At 41.1% G+C, this 25,981-nt stretch overlaps 1 protein-coding gene across 2 annotated transcripts; it reads right to left on the bottom strand.

Annotated features, from left to right (window-relative positions):
- Nucleotides 1-685: 685 nt before the first annotated feature.
- On the bottom strand, nucleotides 686-23,731 carry hps1 (HPS1 biogenesis of lysosomal organelles complex 3 subunit 1). Of its 2 annotated transcripts, none has more exons than XM_046354224.1 (18): nucleotides 23,546-23,731; nucleotides 22,571-22,734; nucleotides 22,135-22,269; nucleotides 18,396-18,538; nucleotides 18,191-18,299; nucleotides 16,450-16,610; nucleotides 15,506-15,608; nucleotides 15,323-15,419; nucleotides 15,062-15,207; nucleotides 7,141-7,308; nucleotides 6,529-6,705; nucleotides 6,028-6,104; nucleotides 5,469-5,609; nucleotides 5,203-5,268; nucleotides 4,402-4,546; nucleotides 4,026-4,139; nucleotides 3,838-3,920; nucleotides 686-3,723 (listed from the first exon to the last, which is right to left on the bottom strand). In XM_046354224.1, the coding sequence occupies exons 2-18, from the start codon at nucleotides 22,685-22,687 to the stop codon at nucleotides 3,561-3,563; spliced, it is 2,145 nt and encodes a 714-aa protein (XP_046210180.1). In that variant the 5' UTR covers nucleotides 22,688-22,734; nucleotides 23,546-23,731; the 3' UTR covers nucleotides 686-3,560. The 2 variants fall into 2 exon arrangements, with proteins under 2 accessions (XP_046210180.1, XP_046210181.1); XM_046354225.1 differs by having other exon boundaries at nucleotides 22,571-22,700.
- Nucleotides 23,732-25,981: the final 2,250 nt, after the last annotated feature.

Below are 25,981 nucleotides of genomic sequence, written 5' to 3'. Positions count from 1 at the left end.
ACAGAGATCATACGTTTCCTGTAGTTCTTGACCAGGTTTGCACACACTGCAGCAGGGATTTTGGCCCACTCCCCCATACAGATCTTCTCCAGAGTCTTCAGATTTTGGGGCTGTCACTGGGCAATACGGACTTTCAGCTCCCTCCAAAGATTTTCTATTGTGTTCAGGTCTGGAGACTGGCTAGGCCACTCCAGGACCTTGAGATGCTTCTTACGGAGCCACTCCTTAGTTGCCCTGGCTGTGTGTTTTGGGTCGTTGTCATGCTGGAAGACCCAGCCACGACCCATCTTCAATGCTCTTACTGAGGGAAGGAGGTTGTTGGCCAAGATCTCACGATACATGGCCCCATCCATCCTCCCCTCAATACCGTGCAGTTGTCCTGTCCCCTTTGCAGAAAAGCATCCCCAAAGAATGATGTTTCCACCTCCATGCTTCACAGTTGGGATGGTGTTCTTGGGGTTGTATTCATCCTTTTTCTTCCTCCAAACACGGTGAGTGGAGTTTAGACCAAAAAGTAACTCCTGCGAGCAGTGGCGGATTTAGGTATAGGCAACCGACAAAAAGTCACAAAACCCACAACTTGGTAACAAGAATACAACTTCCACCCTCAAAACGACACTATATTATATATAATAATATGTAGCTAGGTTAACAGGATTTCTTCATATTCTCTTGTGTTGCAAAGTCGGGCTAAAAATAAACGTTTATTTTTTGTCAATGATCTAGACAAAATACTCTGACAAAGTGGATGAATAATACTAACATTATGTATTTCTGAAAAACAAAACACAAATATACTTGTTAAGATAAGTATTCATCCCCCGTCGATACATGTTAAAAACACCTTTAGAAGTGATTACAGCTGTCTTTTTAGCTTAGTCTCTAGAAGCTTGGCACACCTTGATTGTGCAATACTTGCCAATTTCTCTTAAATAATTCCTCAAGCTCTGTCAATATGGTTGTTGATCATTGTTAGACAGCTATTTTCAAGTCTTGCCATAGATTGTCAAGCAGATATAAGTCAAAACTGTAACTAGGCCGCTCAGATATGGCATTGTGATTTGGGTTATTGTCCTGCGGAAAGGTGAATATGTCTCCCAGTGTCTGGTGGAAAACAAATTGAATCAGGTTTTCCTCAGGGATTTTACCTGTGCTTACCTCAATTCCATTTTTTTGAAATCCAGAAAAACACCCGAGTCCTTGCCGATGACAATCATACCCATAATAAAATGCAGCCATCAACATGCTTGAAAATATGGAGAGTGGTACTCAGGGATGTGTTTGTGTTGGATTTTCACCAAACATAACATTTTGTATTCAGGACAAAAATGGAATTCCTTTGCCACATTTTTTTGCAGTATTACTTTAGTACCTTGTTGCAAACAGGATGCATGTTTTGGAATATTTTAAGGCTGTGTAGGTAATTTTGTGTGGAAGTCAAACATTTGTTTTATGTTGGAGGCAGCAGACTTTCATATGCTCAGCAAAAATAAATAAATAGAGCCCTTTACATAGCCCTTATCCCCTATAGCAGAGAGGCATGCTGTTAAAATGGCCCAAATGTTGATTTAGATGAAACCAATTTTGACTATAACTATAATCATATGTTTGGTAAAGTAATGAAGAAGGTGAAATATATGGGGTAGATGTTCCTAAAATAGATTCTAACATATATGGACATTTTATAAAGTATGAAAAGGCTTAATTCACACATTTGATTATTATTTGATTATTTTTATCATACCATCATTTTAGTATACTTCTATTATGTACTAGATCTTATGGGTTGAAAAGGCTTTTTTCTTTCCCAGGCATAAATCAACAATTCCAGGTGAAAGCCAAAGGTCCTAACTTTCCGGGGGGGGGGGGGGGGACTACTACATGAATAAAATATTGCCCTCTTACTAGATTGAAGACGAAAACAATAGCGAAACAGTACAAAATGTCTGTCAGCTCAACTGGGTTTAAAGCAAAGAAACAAGGAGAAGTGTTTTTGTATTGCATTCAAAAGAAGAAACAAGCACACTGGTAATCTTGATGCTTCCAACATTTCAATGGATCTATTTACCAGTGTCTCAAAACTAAGTGGATAAATAGATCCATAACATTTTTGAAAGCATCAATATTTTTCTTATATTTAATAAGTATATTGTTTGCTCCATGCACCTGGTATCACGCTCAGCTGTGTGAGTTACTTGTTCATATTTTCATTGCACTGCCATGTCATCACTATAACACCCATTTGAATTGTTAGCAGAAACATTATAGAAAATTAACTGCCTGTGAGAAATGAAGAAAAAAAATACAATAATTGACTGAATTCAATACATGGTGAAATACAAGACAATATAAACATTTACAAAAAGAAAAGAAAAACAGATTATATTATAACTGCAATATCTGCTATCACTGAAAATACTCAAAGCAGTTTGAACTTGTCATTATCCACTAGGTAATACATCGGTTCACAATCTATTCAAAAAACAAAAAAATGAAAGGATAAAGTATTTTTGAGGTTTCAGAGAAAAGCCAGTGATGACAACAGTGACGTGTATTATCATAAAAGCAGCAGGACAAGTGCCAGTTAAACAGTATTTATCAGTGCTAAAGGTCAATCACTTGGCTATGTCATTCCAGTGTCTTGCAGATGGTAGAACAGGATGATTTGGAATATAGAATACACACTGTTATTGTTGGACAAACTGTCACCTGTAAACATCCTTTATTGGCACTGATGCCCACACGTTTCAGCAGGGTTGAATGTGTACCACCATGTTTCATGGTCACAGATGTGTGTGTGTGTGTGTGTGTGTCAGTGGAGGCTGGTGGGAGGAGCTATAGGAGGACAGGCTCATTGTAATATCTGGAATGGAATTAATGGATCAGAGTCACCAACATGTGGTTTCCATTTATTCCCTTTTAGCCATTGCAATCATCAGCCATAGCACCTCCCACCAGCCTTCCCTGGTGTTTGTGTGTGTATTACCGTGGTAATGCGGTGTGTATACACTGAATGTAAAAAACATTAAGAACACCTTCCTAATATTGAGTTGAATCCCCCTCCTCTTTCCCCTCAGAACAACCTTAATTAGTCGGGGGAATGGACTCTACAAGGTGTTGAAAGCGTTCCACAGGGATGCTGGCCCATTTAGACTCCAATGCTTCTCACAGTTGTGCCAAGTTGGCTGGATGTCCTTTGGGTGGTGGACCATTCTTGATACACACGGGAAACTGTTGAGTGTGAAAAACCCAGCGTTGCAGTTCTTGACACAAACCGGTGCCCCTGGCACCTACCTACTGACATACCCTGTTCAGAGGCACTTTTTGTCTTGCCCATTCACTATCTGAATGGCACACATACACAACCAATGTCTCAATTTTCTCAACGCTTAAAAAATATTCTTTAACCTGTCTCCTCTCCTTTATCTGCACTGATTGAGGTGGATTTAACAAGTGACATCAATAAGATATACCTTTGACCTGGTCAGTTAATGTCATAGAAAGAGCAGGTGTACATAATGTTTTGTACAATCAGTGATCTATGTGTGTGTGTGTGTCTCCTACAGTAGGGGTATACGTGAGGGCTCCCAGAGTTTGCGTGCTAATTGACTACAGTGTTGTAGTATGTACTCTGTTGGGATGACTCCTAGATGGACTGTCAGCAGCTCATAACACTTCACCACCTCCCCCTGGTGGCTCTTACTATAATAGCGCAACAGCTTCCTGTGGAGGGGAACAGGAGCACACACACACTCCTGTAATACAGCCATAAATACTAGAGAATGCATTATACATACATACATACATACACACACCCACACAGCACCTCCTCCTCACCTGTAGTAGTCCCAGGCCAGCATTCCGATGGGGGCGGAGTCATTGGGCAGGATTGGCAGGTCCTTTACTTCCAGCTTGTAGCCCTGATTGGTCAGGTGACAGAGGTCAAGGGTCATACAAACAATGACGTTCCAGAACATTCCAATGGAAAAATCCAGCTTGGTATACCCAACATTGAGGTCATTTACCGTTTCGTTTTCGAACCAGAGGAAGTAGCAGAAGAAGTAGTCTCCATCTCTCAGAGTGACAGTGGAATAACCCTTCTGTAGGTAAATCCTCGATGTATTAACCAGGCCCCATACCTACAGAGAGAGACCGAGAAGAAACGAAGAAAGAGAGCGAGAGATACAGAGAGGGAGAGAAACAGAGATATATAGACAGAGAGAGACCGAGAAATCATCAGTGAAACCCTTTTACTAAAAATATCAAACCAGCTTTACATTTATAGAGGCAACTTTTGATTCCCCATATGCATTGAGAGCCTACTTTAGTTGATTACAATCCCAAACTAGTGGATAACTCTTAGACAACCCTCTAGAACCAGTGTAGATGGTACCGTCTAACCTTGCCCTTTATGAAGTGAGCCAGTGGCCCCTTTCCTAGCTCAGAGGTTGCGCGGTCCGTGATGTTGAGAGATGGAGCGATCATCTGACCAGCGGTGCGGTCGACGTAGATGAAATGGATCAGGCCCGGGAACTCCTCAAGGTACGTAATATCCGCTGTGTTAAGGTCAATACACCTCACAACACACAGATACAGTACAACACAGAGCCTAATACCACAGCACTACAGTAACTTCTCTGGGTACGTAACATCATCTGGAGTAAATACACTTGACAATCTCTTGTCTAGAGATATCTGTCCAACCTGGTCAAACTACTGTACAGTAGCAGCATTTGGTTCGATTTCAACGAGCTGCATGATTACATTCTACCCCTTCAGTGACATACAGTATACATTTCATCCAATACATAAATAAAAACTGTCTGTGACACACCAGGGCACAACATACTTCATGGATAGCGATCAGCTCCTATTGCTTTCAAAATGCTCTGGAAATGGGGAAACATGGAGGTCTGCACTGAAACCATTGGAGATTTAGCCTGACAATGGGAGTTTCTACAATAATTTACTTATTGCTCCCGGTTAGTCAAGATCAGGGGTGGCCAACCCTCTTGGAGAACAACTGGGTGTTTTGGTCAAACGCTACCTCTTCTAAAGACTTTGTATAGGCTACCCCTTCTCTTTAACACACCAACCCTACATCTAACCTCTTAATATTAGGAGCACAAGCATAGGAAATAAGGGGCCATTTGAGATTTCTAACATGGCTCCAGAGGGCGGGGTTAATGTGAGGCAGGATATGACACCATGGTGATGTTTCTCTTACTCTTCACCAACAGGAAGTCTTTCCAATCCATCAACTTCTCCCTGAGAGAGGGGGGGGGGGTGAAAGGAAGGGGATAGAGGAAGGACAAGAGGAGGGAGAGAGAATAGAGAAGATAAGAATAGTATCTTCACCTGTACAGGTATCCAGAGCTCTGTCCTACAGGCCTTTACACAATACATACAGCACTGGTTGGTTGCTATTGAGAGAAATACTATTAGCTAGTCCTGGGCCTCATACATACTGCACCATGGTGAGAGCTCTGTCCTGTAGACTGGGTGATAGACGCTGTGGATTCCCTCCTCCAACTGTGTTCTCTGTGATGAAACATTGTCGGTAGACTCCACACAGCTGGCTCTTCATAGTACGACACCAGGGGACCAGGCTAGGGACAGATACAGTATGATGAAAAACTGTCTGTAGACTCCACACAGCTGACTCTTCACACTACCACACCCGGGGACCAGGCTAGGGACAGAGTTCAGAGATAACATAATGATAAACATCTTCCCAAATGCTAAATGGACCCATGGCAAATCAAATCAAAGTTTGATGGTTGCGTGCACAGATTATCAGATGTTATCGCAAGAGCAGAAAAATGCTTGTATTTTCTAGCTCCAACAAAAAAGTAATATCTAACAATAATATAAAAAAATATATATATATATATATAAAATATAGACCCACACATATACATACTGTATCTAATCCTCCAGATCTACAGTAGAACATAGGGAGCAGGGGCTAGGGGTCGACATGGGATTGGGACATATAGAGCAGGTGGCAGTAGACAAGACACTTACTCCTTGCTGAAGCCAGGTCCTCCTCTGGTGAATGCCCGGCTCTTAAACTCTGTCCACACACTCTGTAGCTGGGACGTCTGAAAGAGAGGAGACCAGCAGATGTGTTATAAATACTTTAGCAATGTTTTTATGTAACATTTTGGGCGACCCGACCATGGAATTGTGTGTTATAGATCTGTCATTCTCAATGAAAGCAAGTTTAAGACGCTGTAGATATGTTCTATGTGTGCTATTTCTATGCTTCCCGTTCTTAAGTTTAGTTTCTGTGTCTTACTTCCGGTTTGGTACACCTGCTTCAAACAGCTGAATATACAATATTTTGGGTTATGGAAAATATATTTCACAGAGGTTAAGATGGTACAATGATTCTCTACGCAATACTTGCTTGTTTTGTCACATAAACTGAAATTAGGTTTTAAATCTGTCACTGGCAGAATATCAAATGCTTTTCAATGACAAAACGCTTCCATACACAGCTAGGACTTCATACATTACACCCACCTGTATGTCTGAGGTTCCCAATGCCCTAATGAACTTGTCCAGTTTGTTGCGGAGGTCCTGTATGGACGTCTGGCCGCGGGCCGCTGACCCCTCCAGACCTTCACTCAGACGCTTCTCCAACTTAGCAAATGCCTCCAGGAACACATAGACTGACATGGCCAGGTTACTGTTAGGTATCTACAGAGAGAGAAGGGGGGGGGGAGAAGGAGCGAGGGAGAGATAGAGAGAGCAGTCTTATCTCAGTGACAAGTTACTGCCATCTTCTGGTCTGATCTAAAATAACACCCACAGTTGTGTGATTTGCATGATTTGCTTACTCTTTCTCTTTGAGTCTGTCTGTCTGTCTGTCTGTCTGTCTGTCTGTCTGTCTGTCTGTCTGTCTGTCTGTCTGTCTGTCTGTCTGTCTGTCTGTCTGTCTGTCTGTCTGTCTGTCTGTCTGTCTGTCTGTCTGTCTGTCTGTCTGTCTGTCTGTCTGTCTGTCTGTCTGTCTGTCTGTCTGTCTGTCTGTCTGTCTGTCTGTCTGTCTGTCTGTCTGTCTGTCTGTCTGTCTGTCTGTCTGTCTGTCTGTCTGTCTGTCTGTCTGTCTGTCTGTCTGTCTGTGTATATACAGACCTTAGTGAGTAGCACCAGAGTGATGCCCGGCCAGAGTGGCAGACAGTACATGGAGTGAGGCATCATGGGATAGCAGCCCTCCTTCAGCGTGACCTCTAGGAAGACTCTGCTAGGGTTTGAGGGGTCAGGGGGAGGAGCTTCCAGGGTCTGGAGACTGTCCTCTGCCATCTGAAGACAGAATGTTATTTACATTAATTTAATCTCATGAGAAGTTACACTATATAGATTCTAAAGAACATGCAAATCCAAGGGCTTTGAGCAAGAGCAAGTTTCAAACAGATCAACAAAAAAAAATGACCCTCCAAGGTCTGTCTATTTTAAATGCATGATTTATGAGAAAGTCTAAGGTACATGCATTTCTCTAGTTAGGATCCAGCCCTTTTTGGTGCAGTAATGCCGTGTTGCCATTTTGTCCTAATGGTTTGGCCCTATACTACAAATCTGGTTTGAGGAAATAGCGAGGTAACTTTCATCAACTCTGAGGTTAACTCGGGATAACCGGTGTCACAAAAGTGGCTCACCTTTTAGCCAGGTACATTAATGTGGCAACGAATCCTTCAGAACTAACTTGACCCGGGGCAGGCTAACTCAGGGCTAACTTCACTTATCCTGAATGAAGTGTCTGAGACACGAGTTGAGGACCAATTAAATCAGCTTCCCTCCCTCTCACAAAGATTGCGTCATCATCCCCTTAATTTTATTAAACATTTTATAAAATGTAATACCAAAATGCATTTTAAACTTCTGTATGACATTTTGTACCACGACACCTTTTTTCCAGCTGAAAGACAATGCCCAGAGCTTACCCACGATGTTTCACAACGATTTAAGTAAATTAGTCATCGTTTTAGTCAAGGTATAGTAGATTTGGGGTTGAAGTGGGAAATCCAAAGTGGGAACTTCATGGAAATCAGTGTCAATTTTCTTCATTATTATATTTCATAATACAAAATGATCAACAACTTACATCAAACAAAACACAGGTTTAAACAAGAAAATACATGCACAAATTGCTTATATATATATTACACACTACGGTTCAAAAGTTAGGGGTCATTTAAAAATGTCCTTGAAAGAAAAGCACATTTATTTTGTCCTTTAAAATAACATCAAATTGATCAGAAATACAGTGTAGACATTGTTAATGTCGTAAATGACTTTTGTGCTGGAAACAGCAGATTTTTTATGGAATATATACATAGGCATACAGAGGCCCATTATTAGCAACCATCACTCCTGTGTTCCAATGGCATGTTGTATTAGCCTCTTTAAAATGACAAACTTGAATTAGCGAACTGATTATTAGAACACCCTTTTGCAAGTATGTTAGCACAGCTGAAAACGGTTGTGCTGATGAAAGAAGCAATAAAACGGGCCTTTTTTAGACTAGTTGAGTATTTGGAGCATCAGCATTTGTGGGTTTGATTACAGGCTCAAAATGGATAGAAACAGAACATTCTTCTGAAACTCGTCAGCCTATTCTTGTTCGGAGAAATGAAGGCTATTCCATGTGAGAAATTGCCAAGAAACTGAAGATCTCGTACAACGCTGTGTACTACTCCCTTCACAGAACAGCTCTAACCAGAATAGAAAGAGGAGTGGGAGGCCCCGGTGCACAACTGAGCAAGAGGACAAGTACATTAGAGTGTCTAGTTTGAGAAAGACGCCTCACAAGTCCTCAACTGGAAGCTTCATTGAAGGGAGAAAGGGCCCCTGTGTTGAGGATCAGTGTGGAGGATGTGTTGTTACCGACCTTTACCACCTGGGTATGGCCTGTCAGGAAGTCCAGGATCAAGCTGCAGAGGGAGGTGTTTAGTCCCAGGATCCTTGGCTTATTGATGAGCTTTGAGGGCACAATGGTGTTGAACGCTGAGCTGTAGTCAATGTAGTCATTTAGGCAGATTACCTTAGTGTTCTTGGGTACTGGGACTATGGTGGTCTGCTTGAAACATGTTGGTATTACAGACTCAGACAGGGAGAGGTTGAAAATGTCAGTGAAGACACTTGCCAGTTGGTCAGCGCATGCTCGCAGTACACGTCCTGGTAATCCGTCTGGCCCTGCAGCCTTGTGAATGTTGACCTGTCTAAAAGGTCTTACTTACATTGGCTGCGGAGAGCGTGATCACACAGTCTTCCTGGAGCTGGTGCTCTCATGCATGTTATTTGCCTCAAAGCGAGCATAGAAGTAGTTTAGCTTGTCTGGTAGGCTTGTGTCACTGGGCAGCTCTCGGCTGTGCTTCCCTTTGTAGTCTGTAATGGTTTGCAAGACCTGCCACATCTGATGAGCGTCAGAGCCGGTGTAGTAAGACTCCATCTTAGTCCTGTATTGATGCTTTGCCTGTTTGATGGATCTTCGGAGGGCATAGCGGGATTTCTTATAAGTTTCCGGGTTAAAGTCCCGCTCCTTGAAAGCGGCAGCTCTAGCCTTTAGCTCAGACTGAAATATGTCATCGATGCACTTATTGACGAAGCCAATGAATGATGTGATGTACTGCTCAATGCCATTGGAGGAATTCCGGAACCCATTCCAGTCTGTGCTAGCAAAACAGTCCTTTAGCTTAGCATCTGCTTCATCTGACCAATTTTTTTATTGACCTCGTCACTGGTGATAGTGTCGTCGTTCAGCCACGACTCCGTGAAGCATAAGATATTACAGTTTTGAATGTCCCGTTGGTAGTTTAATCTTGTGCGTAGATCATTGATTTTATCCTCCAAAGATTGCACGTTTGCTAGCAGAATGGAAGGAAGTGGAGGTTTATTAGATCGCCTACTAATTCTCAGAAGGCAGCCCGCCCTCTGGCCTCTTTCTCCACCTCCTCTTCACGCAAATCACGGATATTTGAGTCTGTTCCCAAAAAAGCAGTATATTGTTCGCGTCGGGCTCGTCAGACTCGTTAAAAGGAAAAAAAGGATTCTGCCAGTCCATGGTGAGTAATCGTAGTCCTGATGTCCAGAAGTTATTTTCTGGTCATAAGAGATGGTAGCGGAAACATTATGTACAAAATAAGTAAAATACTAAGTCACAAACAATGCAAATAAACTTTTAAAAAAAATAATCGGTGGGGGACACGTAAAACGTCTGGCTTCTTCTCCGGTACCATTTTTCAAACATTTCAAGGCCATGACAGATGGTATCACATCTGCTGCAGGCACAGTTGATGAGCTTATTTCTCAAGTCAGTTGTTCGAATGGAGCTAGCTAGGGTGTTCATGTTTCCAAGTTTCAAACATATTATCTCAAAAGCCATTGAAATGGCAGCAGCGATATGACAATCAGCACATTCATAAGCATGAAATACGACTTTCCTCAGTACGAAATCCTTGACGACTCACTGTGCTGTGAGACTCAGCAGGCTCATGGGGCTGATTTCGCTGACCCAAATGTCAGTCGTGAAGCTAATAGCAGTGACTCTATTACTGTAACTCCGGTAGGGCAACATTTGAAAAATAGCACACTTAGTAACGTTAGTGTGTACCGGTACTCAACCAGTCGGCAAAAGCCAAATTGATTCTGTATTGACATATTTTCAACCAATTGATCTTGAAAGTGTAATTTATAATCCAATACTTCCAGATCTCCTTCAGTTATTTTATTTGAAAGGACTGACTTTTTTTAGTTTGAGACTTATTTTTCTAGATGAAGTCAAGAAAGGTCTTGTTGATCACTTTACAAATAAAAGATGATGAGGGGGTACACAAAGCAAGACGGTCCCTCTGCCCTGGACAGAAGCATTCTCCCAAGTATAGAAAGATCCCTTTGTAGCAAATTATTAACTATTTTCTTGGTTTTCTTAATTTTAGGAGAGAAATGTGTTGTTTGATAAGTGCTCTTTTGATAGATATATTCCAAAATATTTAACAGTCCTTTATAGGAATATTTCATTATCCTCACTCATGTAAACATTTCACATTTAGAAATGTTCAGTTTTAATCCAGATGCAATAGAGAATGCAGTGATCGCATTAAGGGCATGGGCAACCTGGTCTTTGTTTATAAAAGAGAAAAAAAAGAGTAGTATCGTCCGCCAGTTGGTAAATTCAGATTTCTCTGTTAAAAAGGGATAAACCATGCAGATATGCAATATTCAGAATATCTAGAAATAGAAAATAGAAAAAGTTCCATGACCAAAATGAATAAAAAGGGCAAAATTGGGCATCCCTGTCATTCACTTCTGTTGATAATGAATCTTTTGGATGTACAGAATTAAGGTTTAGTATCACAGAACTATTTATATCTTTGTAAAACATGCGAATGACTTTGATACAATTTTCACTGAAAGAAAAATGTTCAATTGTGTCAAAGGCTTTACAGAAGTACAAAAATAAAACACCATCTGAATCAATTCCATCTGAATAATCTAAAAAGGTGCAAGACTAAACGATTGTTGGAGGTTGTGACAGCCCTTGAGTCTCATTTATAATGGTATGTAATTCCTTTCTTTAATATTTTGGCATAAACCAGAGCAGTCAATTTGTAATCAATATTTAATAAAGTAATTGTGTCTCCAATTGTCAATGAGAGAAGGGTCTTCGGAATCGGTGAAATAAGGCCCTTTCATAGTGGAGACAGTTTCACCATTTTCGATGCAATCTTAAACCATATAAACAATGGGGTCTTCTAGTAACTCCCAAAGCCGTCTATAGAATTCAACTGACAGGCCATCAGCGCCAGGTGATTTCCCTTTTTTCATTGAATTCAGAGCTTCTCTAATTTCTTTGATTGAAACAGGTGAATTGCAATCGGAGTGGAAATCCTCCTCAATTACAGGGCCATAACTCTGAATGTGGTCAATTTAAGCTTTCACAACCATCTTCCTGAAATTGTGAGTTGTAAAGATTTTCATATAAGGAATAGACAAATGTTGATATTGTAATGGGATCTTTACATAGTACATCATTCATGTTGAGTGTCGTTATTGTTGTTTCTCTTTTCAAATGCAAAATGAATAACTGGTGTTTCTTTCCCCCTCTTCAATACATTTAGCTCTTGATCTGACAAAAGCACAATTTGCCAAACTCTTCTTCTTGAGATAGATTATCTTTCATAAAAACTGTCAAGCTTGCTCATCAAATCTTTTTTTCCAAAAGGTTCTTCAGCTCTTTGGCACATTTAATGGCTACTCTGACTTTCTATTATAGAATTCCATCTACTTCCATGACCCAAGTCTTTTCTTACAGAAATATGTTTGGCTAACGATTTGATGTTTCCAATAAAAATAGGCTCTTTAAGAAGTGTGTTGTTTAATTTCTAATATCCTCGAATACCTTTAGAATTTTTAGTAGCTTGTAAATTCAGGGAAATGAATGATGACCAAACCAAATGATGATCTACATCTATAACATACTGTAACAAAAAGGGGGAAATTAGGAATAAATCTATTCTAGATTGTCGTGACATAGTCGGTCCAGGTATAACCTTTTGAATCCGGGTTGAAAAAACACCAGGAATCATCAACAGAGAGATCCTTGCATAATGTTGTAATGATATTGTTATTTTGAGAGCTTTGACTCATTCTAGGAGTAAAAATGATCAGCAGAGTCATCAGGTGTTTCGTTAAAATCTCATGAGAGAATTAGAAAAGCCTCTGAGTAATTGTTGCATAAATCCTGTAATTTTCCGGTAAGTTGGGCTAAAGGGGTCTTATTTGGAGCATGTGAGTTACAATACAGATGATGAAAATAGCATTGTCAAGTTTAACCGTTACTATGACCCATCTGCCATCCTGTGAAGATGTGGATTCTAGAATGTTGCCTTTAAACTTGTGGATAAGCATCAAACACCAGCAGAATGGTTTGATCCATGACTGAAATAGGCCATGACTGAAATAGGCCATGACTGAAATAGGCCATGACTGAAATAGGCCATGACTGAAATAGGCCATGACTGAAATAGGCCATGACTGAAATAGGCCATGACTGAAATAGGCCTGTCTTCCAAAATTTCAAGTCACTTTACACAAATGAGTTTCCTGAAGAAAAACTAAATCTGGATTACTGTGTTTACAATATAAAAATGAGGATTTCTTTTTGTAAGATCTCTCAAACCCCTAGCATTCAGGCTAACGATATTGAGAGAGTTGAAAAAAAACTCCTGCATTAAAAAATAAAGAGACACAAACTAGACAGATGTAGTAATGTGAACAATAAAACAAACAGTAAACATTGAGAGGGTTAATCGGACAGAAAACTACACTCAGTTGAGGTAGCGGTGGTTAACAGTAAAACAAACAGTAAACATTGAGAGGGTTAATCGGACAGAAAACTACACTCAGTTGAGGTAGCGGTGGTTAACAGTAAAACAAACAGTAAACATTGAGAGGGTTAATCGGACAGAAAACTACACTCAGTTGAGGTAGCGGTGGTTAACAGTAAAACAAATCCCTTTTCTTTTTTGGGTTGGCAAGTGTTCATAAATTGTAGTTCGAACTGTAAATTTACTCGTGGAAGTACTCACAGTTCAAGTGTGGTTAATGTCAGAGCTAGCCAGTACTCTTTCTTCCTTCGGTGAACGCATGTTCCCTTGAACCCAGCCTTCTTTCCCTCTTGTCGTACTATCTGTGTAATTGGCCACAGTTCCTCCCTGGCAGTATGATCCTGCGGGATCAGAGCCTCTTTGATGCGGAGCTTCTTCTCATCCAGAAATGTGTTCCCCTTGGCCATTTTGCCAGGGGGTCCATCAGATTTTCGTTTCCCAAGTCGATGAACCACGTCGATCAGGTTTCTTAGCTTGTCTTTGATGCACGGAGCCACTTTTCCCAGGATATTAATGACTGCTTCCCTAATGTCCTCTCCCTCTTTTACACCTTGGATTTTCAGATCCCACCTGCGAGAGTACCATTGAAGTTCAGCTACATTCTCACACAGCTCATTATTTGGGGATTGCAGTTCCTTCAGCTCGTTCTCTAGGAATGTTATATTGTCCTTGTTCTCGTTCACAACTGTGTGAAGCTGACGGACAGTCTCTGACAAATGATCAATCTTCTTTGATGTTTCTTCAGTAGCCCGCTCTATGATGGACATTTTGGAGAACGTAGCGTCTTGTTTAGTAGTCAGGGTCTGGATTGCAGAGAAAAGTTCAGACATGGAATTGTCCTCTTTCACTTTTATCTCCTGTGGATTTTTAATTGGGGTCAGAGGTAAAGTGGTTGCAATGATCAGCTGCGGGATCGGGGCACCAACAGTACAAAACTTGCTCAGCAATGGCAGCAGGCAGGTGTGAGTCCATCTGCACGCACAGTGATGCGAATACTTTTGGAGGATGTCCTGGTGTCAAGACAGGGGCGGCAGGGTAGCCTAGTAGTTAGAGCGTTGGACTCGTAACCGAAAGGTTGTAAGTTCGAATCCCAAGCTGACAAGGTACAAATCTGTCGTTCTGCCCCTGAACAGGCAGTTAACCCACTGTTCCTAGGCCGTCATTGAAAATAAGAATTTGTTCTTAACTGACTTGCCTAGTTAAATAAAGGTAAAATAAAAAATAAGTAAATAAAAAGAAGGGCAGCAAAGAAGCCACTTCTCTCCAGGAAAAACATCAGAGACAAACTGATATTCTGCAAAAAGTACAGGGATTGGACTGCTGGTGGACAAACAAAAACCCACAAATTCTGACAAACTCCAAGCACTGATTATGCAAGAATGGGCTGCCATCAGTCAGGATGTGGTCCAGAAGTTAATTGACAGCATGCCAGGGCGGATTACAGGGGTCTTGAAAAAGAAGGGTCAACACTGCAAATATTGACTTTGCATCAACTTCATGTAATTGTCAATAAAAGCCTTTGACACTTATGAAATGCTTGTAATTATACTTCAGTAACATCTGACAAAAACTATCCAAAGACACTGAGGCAGCAGATTTTGTGAAAACTAATATTTGTGTCATTCTCAAAACTTTTGGCCATGACTGTATACCTCTCCCCCCAAGCTCACCTGAATGTCTGGATCCAAAAACTGGAACACAGGAGTACCGCTCCCCACATGACAGCTCTCTTCATGACAGCTCTCCTCATGACAGCTCTCCTCATGACAGCTCTCCTCATGCCAGCTCTCCTCATGCCTGCTCTCCTCATGTCTGCCTGCAAAGAGAGCGAGCAGAGGGTTAGTGAGTTGAAACAAAGGCAATGGAAGTATAGCATATCACTGCACCGAGCCACATAGGCAAAAATGACAGAGCACGTCACAGACACCTACCTGAATTAACAGAGTCCCTGTCAGTCCCAGAGTCCCTATTAGTAGGGGAAGGCTCTGGAGTGTAGAATATATCTGGGGCTGAGGTGTTCTCCACATCCTGCACACACACGACACAGTTATTAAACTTCCGAAGCATTCAGACAGAGTATGATATTCTTCTTCTTTCACTCTCAGTGCTCCTACCTCGGGGGCAGTATCCTCCAGGTCGATGTTGCTAGGATACATGTTCTGCACCATGACGATAAGAGCCAGCAGGTCAGACGAGGTGAGGGTACTAGCGTTACGACTGTGGAGGAGAGGAGAGGGGTGGATAGAAAGGTACTCAGAGCAGGTTTGGGGGTCAATTCAAGTCACTCAATTCAGGAAGTGATTTGAATTTAAAATTCAGAAATGTATATATTTTTTTAAATAGCTCCACCTTTTCAGTTTATTGAGAAAGCATTGAAAATGAATGCAACTGAATTGGAATTTCAGTTAATGTCCTGATTTGACCCCAACCCTGATTCAGAGGCACCTCCCTCTGTACGTGATTTGCAATGTCATTATGTGAAAATGCTCTTTATTATGTGAAAAAGTGACGTTACAGTGGCCCGTCAACCTTGTGTAGAAAGCTTGTAGGTTTGTTATTAATAGTAATGGACAGTAACCTGGAATAGAAGGCTAGTAGTTTGGTCTTAATAGTAATGGACAGTAACCTGGAATAGAAGGCTACTAGTTTGTTCTTAATAGTAATGGACAGTAACCTGGAATAGAAGGCTACTAGTTTGTTCTTAATAGTAATGGACAGTAACCTGGAATAGAAGGCTAGTAGTTTGGTCTTAATAGTAATGGACAGTAACCTGGAATAGAAGGCTAGTAGTTTGTTCTTAATAGTAATGGACAGTAACCTGGAGTAGAAGGCTAGTAGTTTGTTCTTAATAGTAATGGACAGTAACCTGGAATAGAAGGCTAGTAGTTTGTTCTTAATAGTAATGGACAGTAACCTGGAATAGAAGGCTAGTAGTTTGGTCTTAATAGTAATGGACAGTAACCTGGAATAGAAGGCTAGTAGTTTGGTCTTAATAGTAATGGACAGTAACCTGGAATAGAAGGCTAGTAGTTTGGTCTTAATAGTAATGGACAGTAACCTGGAATAGAAGGCTAGTAGTTTGGTGTGCACCAGTATGAATGCATGGAGGACCTCCTCTCCTGCTCTCTCCACACTACTGTTGATCTGCTGCACCAAGCGACGCTCCAGAAACTCTATACACTGTTCACATAGAGTAGGATGGATCAACCTCTCTACTGCCTGATGGAGGGAGACAGAGACATACGTTGTATATACAGTACCAGTCAAAAGTGGACACACCTACTCATTCAAGGGTTTGTCTTTATTTTTACTATTTTCCACATTGTAGAATAATAGTGAAGACATAAAAAAACTATGAAATGACACATATGGAATCATGTAGTAACCAAAAAGTGTTAAACAAATCAAAATATATTTTATATTTGAGATTCTTCAATATAGCCACCCTTTGCCTTGATGACAGCTTTGTACAATCTTGGAATTCTCTCAACCAGCTTCATGAGGTAGTCACCTAGAATGCTTTCAATTAACAAGTGTGCCTTGTTCATTTGTAGAATTTCTTTCCTTTTTAATGCATTTGAGCCAATCAGTTGTTGTGACCAGGTAGGGGTGGTATACAGAAGATAGCCCTATTTGGTAAAAGACCAAGTCCATATTATGGCAAGAACAGCTCAAATAAGCAAAGAGAAACGACAGTCCATCATTACTTTAAGACATGAAGGTCAGTCTATCCTGAACATTTCAAGAACTTTTTAAGTTTCTTCAAGCTTAGTCGCAAAAGCCATCAAGCGCTATGATGAAACTGGCTCTCATGAGGACTACCACAGGAAAGGAAGACCCAGAGTTACCTCTGCTGCAGAGGATATGTTCATTAGAGTTACCAGCCTCAGAAATTGCAGCCCAAATAAATGCTACAGAGTTCAAGTAACAGACACATCTCAACATCAACTGTTCAGAGGAGACTGCGTGAATCAAGCCTAGAAACCACTCCTAAAGGACACCAATAAGAAGAAGAGACTTGCTTGGGCCAACAAACACGAGCGATGGACATTAGAAAATCTGGAAATCTGTCCTTTTGTCTGAATTCCAAGAGTGTGCAAAGCTGTCATCAGGCTACTTTGAAGAATCTCAAACATAATATATTTAGATTTGTTTAACCCTTTTTTGGTTACTACAGGATTCCATATCTGTTTTTTCATAGTGTTGACATCTTCACTATTATATTATAACTTTTGACTGGTCCTGTATGTTGTCGTGTAGGTCAAAACTACATTTCCACATTGGGGAGAAGACTGAGTATAGTACAGTTTACACTACAATTTCCTCCACATTATAAACTGTGTGGTTCGAGGCCTGAATGCTGATTGGCTGACAGCCATGGTATATCAGACGTATACTACAGGTATGACAAAAACATTTATTTTTACTGCTCTAATCACGTTGGTAACCAGTTTATAATAGCAATAAGGCACCTTAGGGGTTTGTGGTGTATAGCCAATATATTTATTTTATTTATCCGTTATTTTACCAAGTAAGTTGAATGAGAACACGTTCTCATTTGCAGCAACGACCTGGGGAATAGTTTCAGGGGAGAGGAGGGGGATGAATGAGCCAATTGTAAACTGGGGATTATTAGGTGACCGTGATGGTTTGAGGGTCAGATTGTGAATTTAATATACCACAGCTAAGGGCTGTATCCAGGCACTCCGCAGTGCGTCGTGATTAAGAACATCCCTTAGCTGTGGTATATTGGTCATATACCACACCCCATCTGGCCCTATTGCTTAATTCTACAGTACCTCTACTAAAAAGCTCTGGTCCTGCTCTTGGAGGCGGCTGTAGGTCTCCAGGAGGTTCTGTAGATATTTCCATAGATTGGTCCTCTGCTCTGTGTCCTGAGGACGCAGCCTGGAGAGAAACCACAAAGCCCATTAGGACACAAGTCCATCTGTCACACACAAACACAGCTCTAATGAACTTCATAAGGTAAGAGTCATGTCATACTCTTTCCTGATCAGGGTGCTGCTGAGGGTAACCATGCCGAAGAGGACCTCAATCATCTTCTTCATCACGTAAATCTTCCTCTTCAGATCCTCCTCGCCCTCTTCTCTGTCTCCGTTCACAGCGATGTACAGACACTCATCAAACTGTCAATCAACATCTCAATCAGTCAATATTTCCATCAATCAAATAATCAAAATCACTCAATCACCCCTAAATCAGTTCCCATTCACACACAGCGATGTACTACACGTCCCAAGCTCTTTATTAACACAACTGAGAGGCTTGGATTGGTGTAAGGAATATGGAGGATGCTCCTCTTAGTTTGTTGGAAGTCTCACATGGCTAACAACTATCTAGTCCTTTGAGATCCATGAACACCGGAAGGCGTATGGGCAAGAAGCAGAAAAGATAGTCATTTGGTCTGAATGGAACTGCTGTTGGCTATTGGCCACGTCATCGTAACCCATTTACAGAGCCACACCGTCTGATCCCATGACTACTGCGAGGTTCAGGCAGGCTCACATGATGTGAAGCTTTACTGAACAGCAGGCTTTCACTTTTACTACAGCACAGTAGAGGAACTGTAATTGAGTGGCTTATGTGCACAAATGAGTTGTAAGGGAGAGTGGGGTAAGTTCTAGATTTTTTTTTAAACATTCAGCATCACTCTGTCAAGGGAAATATAGTATTCTTTCTAACAAAGATACTGTAGCTACATACACTACCATTCAAAAGTTTGGGGTCACATAGAAATGTCCTTGTTTTTTAAAGAAAAGCATATTTTTTGTCCATTAAAATAACATCAAATTGATCAGAAATACAGTGTAGACATTGTTAATGTTGTAAATGACTATTGTAGCTGGAAACGGCTGATTTTTTATGGAATATCTACGTAGGCCCATTATCAGCAACCATCACTCCTGTGTTCCAACGGCATGTTGTTAGCTAATCCAAGTTAATAATTGTAAAAAGCTAATTGACCATTAGAAAACCCTTTTACAATTATGTTAGTTTTCAGCTGTGCTGTTGTTCTGATTAAAGAAGCAATAAAACAAACCTTCTTTAGACTAGTTGCGTATCTGGAGCATCAACATTTGTGGATTCGATTACAGGCTCAAAATGGCCTGAAAATAATAACTTTCTTTTGAAACTTGTTTAGTCTATTCTTGTTCTGAGAAATTAAGTCTATTCCAGGTGAGAAATTGCCAAGAAACTGAAGATCTCATACAATGCTGCGTACTACTCCCTTCACAGAACAGCTCTAACCAGAATAGAAAGAGGAGTGGGAGGCCCCGGTGCACAACTGAGCAAGAGGACAAGTACATTAGCGTGTCCAGTTTGAGAAACAGACACCTCACAAGTCTTCAACTGACAGCTTCATTAAATAGTACAATTTACCATGGGTATGGGGTAAGTTGAGTTGCTGGACAGGGTGAATTAAGCCACCTACACATTTCTGTACTGAATAAAACATTACCACTACCTTTTTAAAACCATGTCTATCTTTTTTCCCCAGCCCAATTACTTTTTTATATTTGAATCATATTGTAACACAGGCGTAACACCTAACAAACACTTTGACCTTTTTAAAACACTTGTAACATACATAGGCCAGGCCCTGTTGTTACCTCATATCCCAACGCCTGGGAAGAAAACACTTCAATTTACTCAACTTGCCATGGGCTCAACGTATCCCAAGGCAAATATTTTGACTATATACAGTGGGGAGAACAAGTATTTGATACACTGCCGATTTAGCAGATTTTCCTACTTACAAAGCATGTAGAGGTCTGTCATTTTTATCATAGGTACACTTCAACTGTGAGAGACAGAATCTAAAACAAAAATCCAGAAAATCACATTGTATGATTTTTAAGTAATTAATTTGCATTTTATTGCATGACATACGTATTTGAACACCTACCAACCAGTAAGAATTCCGGCTCTCACAGACCTGTTAGTTTTTCTTTAAGAAGGCCTCCTGTTCTCCACTCATTACCTGTATTAACTGCACCTGTTTGAACTTGTTACCTGTATAAAAGACACCTGTCCACCCACTCAATCAAACAGACTCCAACCTCTCCACAATGGCCAAGACCAGAGAGCTGTGTAAGGACATCAGGGATATAATTGTAGACCTGAACAAGGCTGGGATGGGCTACAGGACAATAGGCAAGCAGCTTGCTGAGAAGGCAACAACAGTTGGCGCAATTATTAGAAAATGGAAGAAGTTCAAGATGACGCTCAATCACCCTCGGTCTGGGGCTCCATGCAAGATCTCACCTCGTGGGGCATCAATGATCATGAGGAAGGTGAGGGATCAGCCCAGAACTACACGGCAGGACCTGATTAATGACCTGAAGAGAGCTGGGACCACAGTCTCAAAGAAAACCATTAGTAACACACTACGCCGTCATGGATTAAAATCCTGCAGTGCACGCAAGGTCCCCCTGCTCAAGCCAGCACATGTCCAGGTTCGTCTGAAGTTTGCCAATGACCATCTGGATGATCCAGAGGAGGAATGGGAGAAGGTCATGTGGTCTGATGAGACAAAAATAGAGCTTTTTGGTCTAAACTCCACTCGCTGTGTTTGGAGGAAGAAGAAGGATGAGTACAACCCCAAGAACACCATCCCAACCGTGAAGCATGGAGGTGGAAACATCATTCTTTGGGGATGCTTTTCTACTAAGGGGACAGGACAACTGCACCGTATTGAGGGGAGGATGGATGGGGCCATGTATAGCGAGATCTTAGCCAACAACCTCCTTCCCTCAGTAAGAGCATTGAAGATGGGTCGTGGCTGGGTCTTCCAGCATGACAACGACCCGAAACACACAGCCAGGGCAACTAAGGAGTGGCTCCGTAATAAGCATCTCAAGGTCCTGGAGTGGCCTAGCCAGACTGAACCAAATAGAAAATCTTTGGAGGGAGCTGAAAGTCCGTATTGCCCAGCGACAGCTCCAAACTCTGAAGGATCCGGAGAAGGTCTGTATGGAGGAGTGGGCCAAAATCCCTGCTGCTGTGTGTGCAAACCTGGTCAAGAACTACAGGAAACATATGATCTCTGTAATTGCAAACAAAGGTTTCTATACCAAATATTAGGTTCTGATTTTCTAATGTATCAAATACTTATGTCATGCAATAAAATGCTAATTAATTACTTAAAAATCATACAATGTGATTTTCTGGATTTTTGTTTTAGATTCCGTCTCTCACAGTTGAAGTGTACCTATGATAAAAATGACAGACCTCTACATGCTTTGTAAGTAGGGAAACGTGCAAAATCGTCAGTGTATCAAATACTTGCTCTCCCCACTGTAAGCTCACATAGTTACAAGAATGCACTTTCATGCTAAGTTTGAGACCTCATATTGATTCTTATAGAGACCCCAACTGATGTATAGAACAGTCGTAAAAATATATACTTTGGTGTAGAAACAAGCATCACCAAACCTCTACCTGAAATTAATTTACACTTACTACTTTTTCCATGTGGTTTCTTCCTTCACAGACTCCATGAAATGATGACCTCTTCCTAAATATATGGCCAATTGATAAAATGTATGTATGGTTTCCTAGAAACAAGGTTGGCTCAACTTACCCCACTCTCCCCTACACTTATTTTATGACCATTCTTTACTATGGGCATAGTTCTCTCACAAATTGCCCTGTATCTGTTGAAGTGTTTTTGTGTCATGACGCAACATTAGTTTCCTGTGTGTGTGTGTGTGTGTGTTACCTGATGTAGCACATAGGTGTGGTTGTTCTCAGTACAAAAGGATGTATAGCTGTCTCCCAGTCTGTCCACCATGGTACTGCAGGAGATGATGATGGGGGCAAACAGAGTGTTGATGCTGTCCTCAAATGCTGGTGGCTGGGAGGGATGGAAAGAGACACTCAACCATATCCTTCAGCGGAATCTCTCCTCATAACCCCAATTTTCTGCTCTGGAATGACCTTGAGGGATTATGGTACTACATGAACCAGCCAACATGTCTACAACCCCTGTCGGACAGACCAGAGAGTTCAGCAAGTCACAGAAATGTGATATGAATGAAGTCACTGGGGATATTTGGGTTAATCCATATATGCAATATGTTATCATTGCTTCTATATTTATGTAATAGACAAGACGACTTGAAGCATCCTGTATCCCTCGGCCGCTCCCGTCTTACCTTCTCCCCCTCTTCCTGTGACGCGCCATACTGCTCTTGGATGTTGAGTTCAAACTCTGGGTCTGTCCAATAGAAGAGGACCTCCGCGCTCTCGCTGGCTATCAGCAGACACTTCATAGTGGGATCTTATCTGGGGCAACCAACCATACCAGCACTGTTGTCATCTGCAGAATATGCAGGTTTTGTTTGATTTTTGATTTAACTAGGCAAGTCACAGTAAGCTTACAGTTTGAAACGTTCTTTGCCCTACACACAGCCCTTAAATAGGCTAAGCAAATGATTCGGAAGAAGCTCTTTTTTGCCATATTACAGGAAACCACTGAACAACATTACACTGCAATTGGATAGAAGCGAGCCTTCGTGCAAAGATAGATTTATAATAGAGTTACCACATTTGTGATTAATCCCTTGTATTATCTTCAACAACAGAATAACAGTGTTTGTATAACTGGTTCTACTTACATAGCTGGTATGAGGGAATAACATAAGTTATTCTCATATCAATAATGTATGTAGAATTCATGAAGAGGACAAACCACTTACAATTTTCTACTGGACTCATAATTGAATTAATTCTCTGATTAATGCATTTGTAGAGTGGTCATATGATGAAAAGCATGATAAATAAGAAGAACACAAAGCCTTGCCAAACACTATCATGCAACACGAGTCAAACATCCAGACTATGCGGATTGTCTTCAGTGATCACCAACGAATGGATGACAGGTCGGACCCCAAACCATCACAGGGGTAGCGCAACGTAAAATATAGCGTTTACCCATATGGGACTTCGAAGTTTGCCTTCTAACGCTCATACAATAACATTATATGTCATGCACATAGCTGACATTAGCCTATTCTATAGGCATATTCAACGTGACAAATATATGTTTTACACGATTAATTTCTATTAGGATATTCTTGCACCCATCAGTAGGCTATAATAATAACAGCATGTTACACAAAGTAACTTACCTGTGGCCTATCAGTTATGCATCATATTTACCCCTCCGTGATTTCCACCAGTTTAATCAGATGATGTTCAAATGTACACCTCTTCGTTCGAAACCCTTAGCTTTCAGATTATAAACGATCATACTTTGAAACTCTATCGCAACATTTCTCAACTCAGCTTCCGTGGTGAAACTTGGAGCCGAATCATGTGACTCTAACAGCGGTTTAACAGCGGAAGCTAAGCTCCTCCTAGATATATGACTCTAAATTAAACCCAGGTCTATGATCAGTTTTCCCTCCTGATGCGTTCTCTTAGAAACGGCGAAGTTAAAGGAAAACTGACCAGAGATCAGTGATTCGTTTTTGACGTTGGTTCCCAGACGGTGAAAGGATAATCCTTTAAAAACAATCCTTTCATTGGGGGAAGATAATTAGGTGAGTTAAAGTCATGTGCTGAAGACTAGACTAAAGCACATGATTCTGACACAGTTGTAATGATCTGGTATTCATTGAATGTATTATGGTGTGTGTCTGTGGTGTGTGTGTGTGTGTGTGTGCATGTGTGTGTACATACTGTGTGTGCATGGAGAGAGATTTCTTGTGTCATTCACTTACTTCCTTGTGAGATTCATAGGCCTACATTATTGTATGACATGAGATAAGTAGCCTAGCCTACATATTGAGCAGAATCATTTGTTTCATTGTCAAGACAGGCACATCATTATTATTAGAAAGGATGTTCAGAGTTATACAAATTTAACCCTGATTATGCAACTATCGTTGAGCAAAGTAAAAAGAAACACAAACACACGTACACACACGTACACACACACACACACACACACACACACACACACACACACACACACACACACACACACACACACACACACACACACACACACACACACACACACACACACACACACACACACACACACACAAATGGAGATCTTGTGGAATTTTGGAATGTTCCTTTTTCCTTGAAAAAGGATCTTAAAAGGTTATAAATTAATGGGCAGAACAAATCTGCGCCTGTGGGGACATTCTAGAATACTCTGAATATTCTGAGTTTGGCTTCTGGCAGACCATTCATGTTTCTGGGTCTAGCTACTAATCTGTACAATCAGTTTCCAGCGGCTGGACGTTCATGGAAGTTTTTTTTAAGCTGACTACTGTATACACAGAGTAAACATAGCAAAGGGCCTGCAGAAATCCTTAAATGTTTCAAAATGGATCACAGAGTATAAACAGTGTGTGTGTGTGTGTGTGTGTGTGTGTGTGTGTGTGTGTGTGTGTGTGTGTGTGTGTGTGTGTGTGTGTGTGTGTGTGTGTGTGTGTGTGTGTGTGTGTGTGTGTGTGTGTGTGTGTGTGTGTGTGTGTGCGTACACATGCGCACATATTTGTGTGTGTGTTCTTCAAAATGGATCACAGCGTATAAACAGTGTTAGCCAGGGTATGGTTACAGCTACCTCTGTTAAAGAGTCGCTGTCACGCAAAGGTATCTAGAACAACGGTATCCGGAACAAAGGTATCCAGAACAACTGTGTAGTGTCCTAAACCGCGCCGCCATCAGATTGGGTCAAAAGAAACGGCGCAGAGAGGTCATTATCACAAAGTACTGGTTTAGAAGAAGCTGAGCTGTCCAAACAAAAGTTTCCCAGGATTTCCTGGATAAGCACTGGATAAGATTCTGCTAAATGGTCAGAGCGTCAGTTCAGAAGTATGGGTTGGATGAATCAGAATCTGATCTGGAAGGGCAACACATAACACATAACACACACTTCCGTCCGTCCATGAGCTCTAGGCTTAAACGTTCACTTCAGCACACTACAGACAATATTTCTTACTCTGTGAAGTCTTTTCTGTTTAGCACTGTTTCCTTTGTGCACTTCATTATTTTATTCAATGAATTCAGCCATGAGAAATACAAAGTGTTGAACTCTAAATAGCCATGTTCTTGGGATAAACATATGTGTATGTGTTTGGCAGAGACAGTTGTTTGTGTCAGTTCATCCCTGTATGTGTGACAGACTACATCATGAGGATCAGGTCTTGGGAGTTGTAATCAAATGAACTGTGAAATCTCTCTGATGTTGTTTTCCTGAGAAACTCCAGTCCATTTTTCACTTTGAACGTGTTTCTGGAGATCAGTGAGTGGATCAGTGTGCTTTTCTCTCTCCTTTGTATGTGTGGGTGTATGTGTGGGTGTATGTGTGGGTGTATGTGTGGGTGTATGTGTGGGTGTGGGTGTATGTGTGGGTGTATGTGTGGGTGTATGTGTGGGTGTGGGTGTATGTGTGGGTGTGGGTGCGTACATTTGTGCATGCGTGCATATTCTTGCTTGTGTATGTGGTATTACTTAATTTTGCACAAATAAGGTGAGTGAAGTGCTTTGATGATTTAAGGGCTGATTGTGGATACATATACTGCTGCCTTCAGACCAAAACATGCATA

Source organism: Oncorhynchus gorbuscha, linkage group LG06 (assembly GCF_021184085.1).
Source record: "Oncorhynchus gorbuscha isolate QuinsamMale2020 ecotype Even-year linkage group LG06, OgorEven_v1.0, whole genome shotgun sequence".
Classification (NCBI taxonomy): domain Eukaryota; kingdom Metazoa; phylum Chordata; class Actinopteri; order Salmoniformes; family Salmonidae; genus Oncorhynchus; species Oncorhynchus gorbuscha.
This window is presented reverse-complemented; position numbering and strand designations above follow the sequence as displayed.

What these genes read in the sequence shown, in the direction of transcription:
- hps1 (XM_046354224.1), bottom strand. Translation starts at nt 22,687, where the DNA reads ATGAAGTGTCTGCTGATAGCCAGCGAGAGCGCGGAGGTCCTCTTCTAT. An exon ending in AGAAACATCACCATGGTGTC is followed by an intron (nt 4,547 to 5,202) that starts ATATCCTGCCTC and finishes AGCGGATATTAC; the next exon opens with GTACCTTGAGGAGTTCCCGG. An exon ending in TCTGGTTCGAAAACGAAACG is followed by an intron (nt 3,921 to 4,025) that starts GTAAATGACCTC and finishes CTGACCAATCAG; the next exon opens with GGCTACAAGCTGGAAGTAAA.